A 12,877-nucleotide genomic window follows, 5' to 3' on the forward strand; every position below is an offset into this window, starting at 1 on the left:
CCAACACGGTTAATAACATTTCCACACTTTAATCATTATGAGCTAGCTAACCACCAGTGTTCATCATACCCATTTTAAAGAAGGGAAAACTGAGGTATTGCAAAGTTAAGAGATATGGTTAAGCCTCAAAAAATGATTGAGATGGAACTTGAACTATATCATTTTAATTTTAAATACTATGCCCTATTGTACTATGCTTTTTGACTATGCTTTGATTGTGCTATGCTTTTTGACAGGTTTTTAATCAGTTTAGTTTCTCACATTAGCAACTTCTCTAACCATTCATTAACTCACTTTTTTTTCACAAACCACCCTGTAAGTAGGTACTATGATCCATACAATAGCACTCACAAAAAAACTGAGGCACAGAGAGCTAAGTACTTTGTCTAAGGTCACTCCGCTAGTAACAGAGCCAGAATTAGAATCTAGGCAGCCTGATTTCTGAATGCATGTACTTTTAAAAGATTTCAAATACCCATAATCAGCTTTGTTGACTTTACTTTAGTCTGTTTTCTGTTTCTTTCATGTGTTCTCTAAATTGGGCTTCCTAGGTGGCGCTAGTGGTAAAGAACCCACCTGCCAACACAGGAAACTTAATGAGACATGAGTTCGATCAGGAAGATCCCCTGGGGGAAGGCATGGCAACACAGTCGCGACTGAAGCAACTTAGCATGCATGCGTGTGCTCCAAATTATTTTCTTCCTTCTGCTTTTTAATTTCAATTCAATTTTCTAGGTGTTCTGCCTAGATTTTTGAGACAGAGGTTTAGATCATTGGTGTTCAACCATTCTTTTCTAATATAAGCAGTTAAAGGGATAAATTTTCCTTGAGTACTGCTTTAGCTGAGTACTGCTTTAGATTTCTAGATTATTGATGTCATATTTTCATTATATTTTAAGATTTTTTTCTCTGACACATGGAATTTGAAATGTGTTAAGATCCAAACATTTGAGGATTTTCTACATCTCATACTTACTCCTTAGAGAATATACAGTAGAAAAATATAAAATAGAGACATACAATAAGAAAATCAGTAAATCCAAAAATTGCCACTTTGAAAAAATTAATTAAATTGATAAATGTTTAACAAGACCAATTTAAACAAAAAAGAGAGAGAATACTCAAATTATCAATATCCAGAATTAAAGGGGTAACATCACCAGAAGCTTTTCAGGCACTAAAAAGTTAACAGTTCAATTTTCCAATGAATTTGATAATATATGAAGCCTACAGACCCCCCACAAAATACAACTTATGAAAACTAGCACAAAAAGAAACAGAAAATTTGAATTGTCCTATGCCTGTTAAAGAAATTGTATCTGTATTTCAAATTTTCCCACAGAGAAAACATCAGGCTCACATGCCTTCACTGGTAAATTCTTCCAAACACTTAACAGAGAAATGATGCTAATCATACACAAACTCAAGAACACAGAGAAAAAGAGAAAACTTCTCAGTGTGATTCATGAAGCTGTCACAACCCTATTATGGAAACTTGACAAGGCCACTACAAGATACAAAATTTGGAGAGTTAATGTATTCTTTCTGGACACAGGCATGAAAACACAAATCCAGTAATATGTAGAAAGAATAACACATCATGAACAAATAGGGTTTATTACAGGAGTGCTAGAATGGTTTAACCTTCAACAGTTAATCACTGTGCTTAATGACATCATAGAATAAAACAGAAAAAAAAAATGTGATCATCTCTATTAGTACAGAAAAAGCATTTGATAAAATGTACTTCCCCACAGCTTCTTAAGAGAAGCAGTCTTCACTGGCTTACTGAATAACTTGCTTCTTCTGAGTTTCTCTTTAAGGCCAGAGAAGGTGCTGCTTGCTTCCAATTTCTTTTGGTTCAGTAGTTCTTGCACAGGCTTAGTTGCTCCTTGGCCTGTGGGATCTTAGTTCCCTATCAAGGGGTCAAACCCACATCCCCTGCATTGCAAGGCAGATTTTTAACCACTGGACCACCAGGGAAGTCCCCCATTCTGGGAGATGTGCTCACCAGTTACAGAGCTTCTCGGGGAGAAGCCTCAGAGAATTCTAACCATCCTCTTCCCTCCCTCCTCCCTTCCCAGGATGACAACATCATGAGGTCCCTCCAGCTCTTCCAAAATGTCATGTAACTGTGAACGCAGCCATCCGGCTCTCAGAGACATACTGAACAGCCAACTGAGCACCTTGATCGGCCCTCCTGCTGATTTTAACTGACTCTTGGGACAGAAACACCTTTTACACTTTGGAAGAACTCTCTGTGAAGACGTACTATGGAACCCAGGACCACGTGGCTCAGTCTCTGATTGCCAGCTCTTCCTCCTCCCTCTTCTTGAGAGAGACAAGATGAAGTCGGGTTTCTTTCGGAAGCATGCTCCCCTCCTCACACTGCTGCCCTGGGGAAGGCCCCTTTGCTTGAGCTTAAACAGTAGTGCACACTTTTCTGCTTGCGTGTCCCAGGCCACTCCTCCAAGCCCAGCAGACCTTGATGTATCTGGAAGCAAGATGACTTGAGCCAAACACGCACCATCCTCTGGCCTCCCAAACCGATGTGCCTGTTTCCCTTTCTCTGGTGGGAAGAATGAGTGTTACACAGCACAGTCAGAATCTACCGTGACTAGGCTGGGAGAGCCAGCTCCTAACGTGTGTAGGGTAGGACTGAACTACGAAGCATGGCATTGTCTGATGACCCTAACCGCCCATGTGCTTTGTTTCCAAAGGCAAGGACAGCAGTGCCCTCTCATATTAGCATCTGCGCGAGTGGTGCAGGTCCCTCAACATGCACAGGAAGGGGGCCAGTGCCCAGTGACCCATGCCTCACTCCATCTCCTGCTGAGTCCAGCACTGCATGACCCTCCCAGAAAGCCCAGGATGCCTGCAAATATCTGTAATTTTATACCATCTTCTAACCAATAAACAGAACTATTTCTTACACTCTTAATCTTCATTTCATCCATGACTACATTGGGCAGAAAAGGTAAGCTGTGAAAAGGGAAGGCTAGTCCATTCCTTTGGCATCCAGTTGTTAGTACTTCCATTGTGCCAGGCACTGTGTCAAGCTGAGCATCACCCTCCCCCAGGCAAATATCCGATTCAAGTGCAAAGACTGTGACCATAAGCAAATGCAGCTTAAAGATGAGACTCTTCACATTGTCCCTTCCAGCACAACTGCCACTCCCAAAACCCTCTGGTGTAGAAAGTCTGGAACCTCACATGGAGTAGTTGGGGATACAGGTGGGCAGGACCCCCTGCTGAGGGACTGAGCCAGGCGTTGATCAAGAGACTCCAGCCTATAAACAGCAAATAATTGCTTATATTGGACACTGGGAGTCTTGGTTTCCTCACTTGACATCGTATTAAAAGACTAGGAGTTAACAGTGGCATTCTTGGAAAGAAAGCAATGTACTGAACCACTATTAGGTGCCAAGGGCTGCCCTAGGGGCTTATATACATTACCTTATTTTATGGTAGAATGCTCTGGAAAGTAGAGTCTTCATTTTGCTGGTTTGGACCCTGAAGCTCAGAGAGGTAAGGGACACTGACTAAGGTAGCACAGCTCCCAAAAGAGATTAAACTCTTCCCACAGTATCCTAGAGCCTTCCTACTAGGGGATTCTGCCTCACCTCGAGGAACCAAGTGTCCCTCACACAAATCTCATTCATCTCTAGTCAGCTCAGAGAGACAAAGGCATTCTTTGAATCCAAATAGCAGATGAGGAAACAGATATAGAGAAGGGGAAGCCTAAGGTACCATAGGTATCTGTGCAAGAGCAGGTCACCACACCTCTGCATGTGTGAAACACTTCCAACCTGGTTGCCGTTGTCTGTGGCTTCTCATGGCTAGGGATACAGAGGCCACTGCTCTGCTTCTCTATTTGAGCTTCCTGAGTGCAGCCATGCAGTCATCCAAGGCTGCTGGACATGTGGCTGGCCCCTAACAAGGCACACAGTTAGGCCCAAGCAGAGGATCTCTACTTGTGACCCTCCCCACGCTGGGTGTGCACCTGCACCCTGAGGTTGTACAATGTCTAGGCCACGGTTCTCCACCCTGGCTACACATTCATCATCACCTGGGGAGCTTTGACGAATGCCAGCACCTGGACCCCATCCCTGACCCATTGAAGCAGAATCTCCAAGGGTAGAACCCAGACATCAGAATTCCTTAGAAACTGCCCAGCGATTGTAAAGTGCATACAGAGCTACAGTGAAGAACTGACCATACACAGTGCTATAAATGAACACAGAGTCTGAACCATCCCACTGGCTACGATCATCGGTTCAGAGCTAGGCTTTGTACATATACCAGTCCACACAGCATGAATCTCAAGACTTGTGCTAGGAACAGTGGGACTAAGATGTTCTGTCTCCTATCAGACATGAATAAGACACAGTCCCAGGACAGCTTGCAGTGATTTGGGAATTCTGAGAGCTTATCTGAATACCAAAGGGCAAATAAACCAGAATCACAGGAGATAAGCAGAGAGATTTGGGGGTTTTTTTTAATAAACAATGTAAAAATAAACCAGAAATTGATGAGATCATTGAGCTGCTGGATCAAGCTGCACCTGAACCTACACATACCATAGGTATGTGCACTTTCCAGATGCCTTTGTTTAATGCCTATGTTAGTTTAGCCCATCGTTTCTCCCCCAAGGCTACCTATCAGAGTCACAGAAATTTTTTGAAGTACCTAATGCCTGAGCCTTATCTCAGGTTCTGAATCAGAATTTCCAGAGGTGGGGCCCTGAGCATCAGTATGTGTTAAAAACTCTGCAGGTAATTCCAGCTGTACACCTAGGGCTAAGAGCCCTTGCTCTAGAAGAATGGAAGGGCTACCCTTCTCCCTGTCCTGGCCAGACCACAAATAAGAGACCCAATTCAGGCCTCAGAACCTAATACTGACAGGAAAATCAGCATCTGGGCATATCAGAGAGAAATCAGAATGGAAGGAAGATTCAAAACTTGTCCTCAGGTGAATAAGCAGCAGAAAGGACGTGGGCCATCCTGGTGGGTAGGGAGAAAAGGACTCCCTGTTGGAGCAATTGCAAGGAAATGGGCCAGCATTCGTCAAAGCTTTTAATAAAGGAACGAGATAAAAATAAACTCTGCAGTTTCCACAGAGGCACAGAAACAAAAAGAGGCCTGGGCTCTTGTGAATCCAAGCATCCCTCAGCAACTGAAGTATTAGAGAAACAAGGTTCTCAGCTTGGAACATCCATCCCCTTGGCATCCTTGAGGGATCCTCCTCCTCCTCCTCCTGAATCATCCAACAGATTATCACTATTTGCCAGTCATCATGCCTGCTGATGGGGATTCAGCTGTGTAGTAGATGCCTTGCCAGACACCCTTGGCACTCACTCCTGCGGACTCAACAGCTGCCGAATGCAAATGCATGTGACTTTTTGCCTGTGACTCTGACTGTCACAGACAGACTGTGGCCAAGATAGCCCCACTCTGCTTGTGGGCAGGGCAGGCAGGAAGAATCAGGTTGTTAACACTTCCTAGGAGCAGCTCTTAGCCAATGACTAATGCCAAGTTGGCCAATCAATACCCCAATACAAAGAACTCTTACCTTTTCCCAAACTACTTTCTCCACTGGAATTGAGCCCCAATCACCCACAGTAGTAACCTACTCAAAAGTGCACCCCTTATTGACCTCTTTCTCTTTCTGTCTCATTTCCTGCATCCCCCTCCCATTACTTCCTGGAATCACCTCCCAGGCCAACTACTTAATTCCACATCCTTGTCCCAGGACTGGCTTCTGGAGGAACCTAACCTAAAACAAGCAATGAATAGGACAGATACGTGTCCTGCTCTCATGAATCTCATATTCTATTGAAAGCAAACAGACAACAAATAAAATGATTTGGGGTTGTTAAAGTGGTATGAAGAGAACGAAAGTGTAGCATGAGAGAAAATGACTGGGCTGGCTGCTCCGGACAGGGTGGAGAGGAAAGGCTCCTTCCAGCTGGACTTGACGCAATTTCAGAGGTTGGGGGGACCATCAGGCATTTTCAGAAAACCTGGGTCTAGGCTTGCTGTGACTTCTTGCTCAGGCTTCTGAGATTCTCTTATTCCAATAAAGAAATCCGATCTGATGTGGACATAAAAAATCCTATCATGACCAATCCTGTGGTTCTCTAACATCCCATCTCTGAATAAACCCTGAGCAAGGCCAGGAAGGCCCACTGGAGAGGCTGCAGGAGGAAATGTAGGCCACGTGGGGACCACTGCTCGGTGCCAGGCTCTCCAGGGATGAGACCCCCTGAACCTCACAACTGCCCTGTGAGGCAGGTACTTAGGCACCTGTGCTTCAGAGGAAAAAAAGGTGCCCAGAGACAAGAAGGGGTGCACTCACAACAGCTGGAAATGTGCTTAAAAGCCTACCAGCTCCAAAATCCAAGCCCAGCTCCATTTCCTAGAGAACATGAAAACTGTCTCCACCTATTCCTAAAACTAGCTGTAATGATGTATAAACACCAGAAGGTGTTAGAAAGCAGCAGTCATGAAAACTAAAGCAATGAAAACAAGTCCACAGATTCAAGCCAAATTACAGTTCCTCTAGAGGGAATGATGCCAAAAACATGTGCAAAGATGCCCATATGGGTTTCTTACAGGAGCTGAAAGAAGTTTCTTCACATCAAAATAAGGCCCAATTTAATTCACAGACCTCGAAAAACAACCTCTGCACCCCAGTCCAGGGACTGATTGGAGACCAAAAACCTCAGATCTTGAAGAGAAGAGGAAAATCTCATGAGTCACCAGCCCCACTGAGTGGACTTTTGATGGTGCATGAGATTTTGAGAGCTAACTACTCACAGTTCTAGACATGGAGCACATGATATAGTCTAGGCTAATCATTCCCTCCCATACCTCTGGCCACAGTGATTGGTTTAGGGGTAAGCTTAAGACCTAAGCCAGTGCAATCATCATACTATGGAATACAACTCAGCAATAAAGAAAAATGAATTATTGACAGACACAACATGGATGAATCTCAAAACAATTATACTGATGAAAGAAGCCGGACAAAAAGAATACATACTGTACGCATCTATAATATAAAATCTAGAACACACAAACTAATCTATAGTGACAAGCAGCAGATCAATGGTTATCTGGGGCTGGGGAGGGTCAGCGCAGAGAGAAGGAGCGAAGGATACTACCAAGGGCAAGGGGAAACGTTGAGGGGTGGTGGGTGTATTTATTATTTTGATTGTGTGATGATTTCATGAGTATACACATCTATCAAAAACATTAAATTATACATTTTAAATATGTGTAGTTTATTTTTTTGTATTATATGTCAAATTATATCATATAGATGTTTTTAAAATTGGTCTGGGGTCCCAGAGCACACCTCCACCAGCTTTCATGGTTTACCTACCATTCTGGGACCTCTGTTCTTCAAGAAGCACTTTATATAAACAAGCCTCATCATTTTACCTTCCCTGGTCAGTCTTTTGGTCAGTTTATTCCAGCCAAGCTTCTCCAGCTGTATCACTTTGCTCTCTACCCCCACCAGGAAGGCTGCCACGTGAAGTCCTGCCTCACCTCCCCCTCCCAAAGTCCAAGTGAGGCCCCTTCCCCAGACTAGAACACCTGAAGGGTGGCCAGAATCTTGTGGCAGGTGACCGGGAACTAAGAGTACCCAGTCCTCCCGTCTCCTAGGCCCCCACTCCCTGCCCAGTCCACGGAGCCAGAGTCTCAGTGCTGACACAGAATAGTGAATGCCTGGGGGGAGGTGGAGGAAGATGGATCATTGTGGATTCTATTGGGGAAAGCAACGGAGGCACTAAACTGGCTGCTAGAAAGTAAGTAAAAGATGGAGAAAAGGAAGCAGAGAGGAGTATGGGGAGGCGGAGAAGGAACTTAAAAAGAATTAATGAAAGAAAATGAATGAGCTTATAAACTCCTTACAAGATAAATGTTAGCCCACTGTGATGGTTAATTTTTTATGTTAACTTGGATAAGCCACGGTACCCAGTTTTTTGTCAAATGCCATTCCAGATGTTGTGTTTTCCCAGGTGGTTCAATGGGGAAAGAATCCGCCTGCAGTGCAGGACATGCAGAAGATAAGGGTTCGATTCACGGGTCAGGAAGATCCCCTGGAGAAGGAAATGGCAACCCACTCCAGTATTCTTGCCTGGGAAATCCCATGGACAGAGGAGCCTGGAGGACTACAGTACATGGGATTTCAAAGAGTTGGATACGACTGAAGCAACTTATCATGCATGCATGAACTTTGCATTAACAGATGTGATTGACATTTAAATCTGAATAAAAGACTATCCTCTAAAACATACTGGACTTCCTCACATCAACTGAAGACCTTAAGTGAAAAGATTAAAGTCTGCTGGGAAGAAGGCGTTATGCCTCCAGAGAGGCAGAAAAACTTCTGGATAACTAAGAAGGGTCTATGAGAAGCTGATGAGCAGCCAGAGTGTGAACTAAACGGAGAGGACTAGTCTTTCTTGGACACCTGCTATGTGCCGAGCATCTCTGCACCTCATTTAGCACCATGGCAACTTTCTGGAATAGAAATACAAATAATAAAAAAATACCAAAAAAAAAAAAAAACCATTTTCCAGATGGGAAGAACTCAATGAAGTAAAATCAGGGGCCCAAAGTCACTGCTGGTAATTAATGGACACAGGATTTAATAATGATAATAATGGCCATAACCACATTAACTCAGAGCTTACAATGAGTCAGATACCATTCTAAGTGCCTAAAGGCATTTCATGTAATCCTCACAACAACAAAAATTCATTCCACGCACACCCCTGACCTGGCCACCTCTGACGCCAATAACACCTCCATACTGCTGTCCAAAGGGGATGGCATCCCTGAGGATTCTAGCAGTCCTGGAAGGCTTCCCAGCAGAGGTGGGACCTGGAGAGACCACAAGCAGGAGGAGGGGACCCCAAATCAGGCAGAGATGTCAGGGAGCTGCCGACGCTTAAAGGGTCGTGAGCAGGCCAAGATGGGGGCGGTGAGGGCTCAGGCCGGGCCACCAGATGGACGGCCTCAGATGCCAGGCCAACAGAAGGGGCTTGCTCTGGAGGGGGCAGAGAGTCACAGGGTTCTGCGGAAGATGGAGCCACAAGCTGAAATGGAGCTGAGGAGAGGTGTCTCCAGAGGCGGAAGAGGGACCAGCTCTGGGAAGGATGGTGGTGCACGCGTGTGTGTGTGCTAAGTCAATGCAGTTGTGTCTGACTCTACCACTGTCTGAGCTGTGGTCCTCCAAGCTCCTGTGTCCATGGGATTCTCCAGGCAAGAAGACTGGAGTGGATTGCCATGGCCTCCTCCAGGAGATCTTCCCAACTCAGGGACTGAAGCCATGTCTCTTAGGCCTCCTGCATTGGCAGGCGGGTTCTTTACCACTAGCACCACCTGGGATCCACCTGGGATCGGCGGGGACCTCAAGAATTCGACCAAAAGCATGGGGAGTGGCTGGCGGGTGAGGGGACCAAAGAACTAAAAGCCCGGCAGGACCAGTGTGAGAGCCTGCAGGACCGCGCCCAGGACGTGGTGACTGATGGGGGACGCAGAATGAAGACGGGCCCGCAGTGCACGCAGAATGAAGACGGGCCCGCAGTGCACGCAGCAGCACTCTCCCCGTACAAAGGGCGGAGTGGAGCCGGGAGGCTGTGGCCCGCGGGCGCGCGCGGCGGCGCTGCCCGCCAGACGCCGCTAGATGGAGCAGGCGCCCCGCTGAACGCGCCGCGGGACCCTCAGCCTGGGCCTCCCCGCAGGGCCCGGGCGCCAGGCGGTGCGCAGCTGCTGCCGGAGAGGGAAGTGGGGGGTGCGCCGCGCCACCCCACACCTCAGCGCCTGGGCATGCAGAGGGCCTCCTGCTTCCCAGGGCCCGGCGCCGGGTCACGCTCCGCTGCTGCCGCCTTGGAAGAGAACCGAGGCCTGCGCATCGTGCAGCAAGTCAGCGCTGCTTTCCGTTTACTTTCACGTGGTGACGCATCTATCCCGCCCACACCACAGAGACGTAAGGTGACTGAGTGAAACTCCTCAGTCCTGTCCGACTCTTCGCCACCCCATGGACTATACAGTCCATGGAATTCTCCAGGCCAGAATACTGGAGTGGGCAGCCTTTCTCTTCTCCAGGGGATCTTCCCAACCCAGGGATCGAACCCAGGTCTCCTGCATTGCAGGCGGATTCCTTACCAACTGAGCTATCAGGGAAGCCCGGAGAGGTAAGGATATGGTCCCATTTCACAGACCAAGAAACCAAGGCTCAGAAAAGGGATGAGACTTGTCCAAGATCACACTCTGGTTGATGGGGTTGCCCACTGGAAGTGGCATCTTTGATCCCCAAGGACAGCAGTTCTTTCCTGCCCACATCAGAGGCTGCCCTCTGCAGACATTGGCCCTGCCAGAATGCAGACAAAGGCCTCTGCCCCGGCACCCTTCAGGCCCACCTGGTACTCAGAAGTTGAAGTGGGGCTGGGATGAAGGGACCAGGAGCAGAGATGTCCCCAGAGTCTCCATTTCTTTGGGTGATTGAAAGATCCTGGGCAGCCAGAAGGAAACGCTCACCTTCCCAGCCCAGGACTTGTTAGTCCTGGCTTGTTAGGACTCCAGGACAGACAGCCACAGACGTGGGTACGGAAGGACCTGCCCATTGGCAGGGTGAGTAGAAGGGAGTCGAGGGTCTGGCCTCCCAGTGAGTGTAGCAGCCCAGAGGTGGACTTCTCTTTCCAGCATGCCCTAAGTGGGTGGCCTCTTAGCCTCCGTATATCAAAAGTAAGCCAGACACATTCTCAGGGTGGCAGTGACAAACGCTTCATGTGCCTGGCAAGTTGCAGGTCCTCTGTAAGTCTTCATGTATTTACTTTCAGGTTTGGTCACGAAAGCAACTGGGTTATCTGCCCTGGCATCTTCCCCTGAGGAGGCAGAGGCCTCAGAGACAGTTGGGAGGGCTGAGGGTGGGAAAACTCTGAGAAATGTGGTCCAACAAGCCAGACCAGAGGGGCGTCACTAACTGTGGGTCTGGAGAGAGGCCTGCAGAGTGCCTTCCTGCTGGTAGACGCTGCGCGGTGAAGCAAGAGGGGAGAGGAAGGGAAGAAAACAGCAAAGTGAGGATAATACTCCTGTACCACCCTGGGCTGCTTTCAAAGCCTTTTCTGATCCACTTTGCTTGCTTTGCTTCTCCCCACAGCTCCCCTAAGAAGCCAACTGGGCACTCACCACCCCAATTTACAAAGGAGTGGTCTGCCCAAGCTCAAGAGAGTGACTCAAGGACTTGACCCAGTCTTCTGAATTTTGGTTCAGGGTTCACCCTAGTGCTGCAGAATCAGGTCATGGGATGGAGAGACAGAAAAGGCAGAATAAGCCTCTTTGCTCTTCCAGATGCACAGAGTTAGGAGTGGGTGCTGGGCTCAGGGATTGGGGACTAAAGAACAGAAGATTCTCCTGATTCCAGGGATTGTGGCCTCCTTAGAGTCTAGGCTGAACCAGGATGAAAGACTGTTCCGGAGTCCCTGGAGACAGACAGGCTTGGGCTCCAACCCTACTGCTGCAATGTACTTGCTATGTGACCTCAGATAAGTGACTACACCTCTCTGAGCCTCTATTTCATTATTTATAAAGCAGGGATGGTAATACTTACCTCACAAGATTAGAATGTTGTGGGGGAAAGTGAGTGGGTTTTACAGGCAGTCAGGCTGGGTTCAGATTCCAGCTCTGCCGTTTATGAGCTATATGATCTTGAGCAAGAAGTCTTCACCTCCATAAGCCTCAGCTTCCTCATCTGAAGAATGGGGATGTTAAGAACTCCTGCCTAAAGGTAATAGAGATGAAATATTAGCTAGAAATCAACAGACAGCTTATGGGCTTCCCAGGTGGTGCTAGTGGTAAAGAAGCCACCTGCCAATGCAGGAGACATAAGAGATGCAGGTTCGATCCCTGAGTTGGGAAGATCCCCTGTAGGAGAAAATGACAACCCATTCCAGCATTCTTGCCTGGACAATTCCAAGGACAGAGGAGCCTGGCAGGATGCAGTCCACAGGGTCGCAAGGAGTCAGACACAACGGAACCAACTTAGCATACATGTACGTACAGACACGCTGCCTGGTCTGTTGTAGGGATTAATAGCATTCATCTCCCCTGGTGAGAAGGAGGGGAAATGCTGCTGCATTTCACTCCAGATGCCACCCCAGGCCCAGGCCTGGCGCCTGCTCACAGAGCAATCAGCTCAGAAGCATTCCTGCTGTCAGCAGGCCGCCTCTCGGGAATGAGAGTTGACATTCAGAGAGAGCGGGATGTTAACCAGGCAGTATCAACAATGGAAAGACTGTGAATTATCTGAAATCTGGACCTTTCATCCCCAGATCTCAGAACCACCTCAGGGCTGCCTGACACTGAAACACTGAGTAAAAACCAAATCTCAGGGACAAGGCTTGGACAGGAATTGGAAATCGCTGAAAGGAATAGAGTCTTTATCACATTTTGGGGCTCTGCATCATTGCTTTTCTTTACTAGGCAAAGAGCAGGGGCAGGTGGGTACCCTGGAGTCAGGCAGCCTGGGTTTAAACTCAGTCATTTACTCTCTTCCTGTGCCTCAGTTTCCTTATCTGTAAAGTCGAGCTAATAACACCTTTTGCAATAATACTTTAACACTTAATAAGTGTTAAATTTAAGGATTAGCACATTAACTCAGGTAAAGCCCAGGTAACGCTAATGGTAAAAAACCTGCCTGGCAATGCATAAGAGACGCAGGTTCGATCCCTGGATTGGGAAGATCCTCTGGAGGAGGAAGTGACAACCCACTCCAGTATTCTGGCCTGGAGAATCACTTGGACAGAGGAGCCTGGTGGGCTGGCTGCAGTCCACGGGGTTGCAAAGAGTCAGACATGACTGAA

The 12,877-nt window shown here is 47.3% G+C and overlaps 1 protein-coding gene across 4 annotated transcripts in view; it reads left to right on the top strand.

The window, feature by feature from the left end:
* Positions 1–2,849, top strand: part of KCNIP1 (potassium voltage-gated channel interacting protein 1) — a 402,876-nt gene extending 400,027 nt beyond the window's left edge. For all 4 annotated transcript variants that reach the window (XM_061129439.1, XM_061129436.1, XM_061129437.1 and 1 more), the window contains exon 8: positions 2,085–2,849. In XM_061129439.1, coding sequence (XP_060985422.1) covers positions 2,085–2,132 — 48 coding nt within the window. In that variant the 3' untranslated portion in view covers positions 2,133–2,849. The remainder of the gene's footprint in view (positions 1–2,084) is intronic.
* The last annotated feature ends 10,028 nt before the right edge of the window (positions 2,850–12,877 follow it).

The sequence above is a fragment of the Dama dama genome, chromosome 25 (genome assembly GCF_033118175.1).
Source record: "Dama dama isolate Ldn47 chromosome 25, ASM3311817v1, whole genome shotgun sequence".
NCBI classification, from domain to species: domain Eukaryota; kingdom Metazoa; phylum Chordata; class Mammalia; order Artiodactyla; family Cervidae; genus Dama; species Dama dama.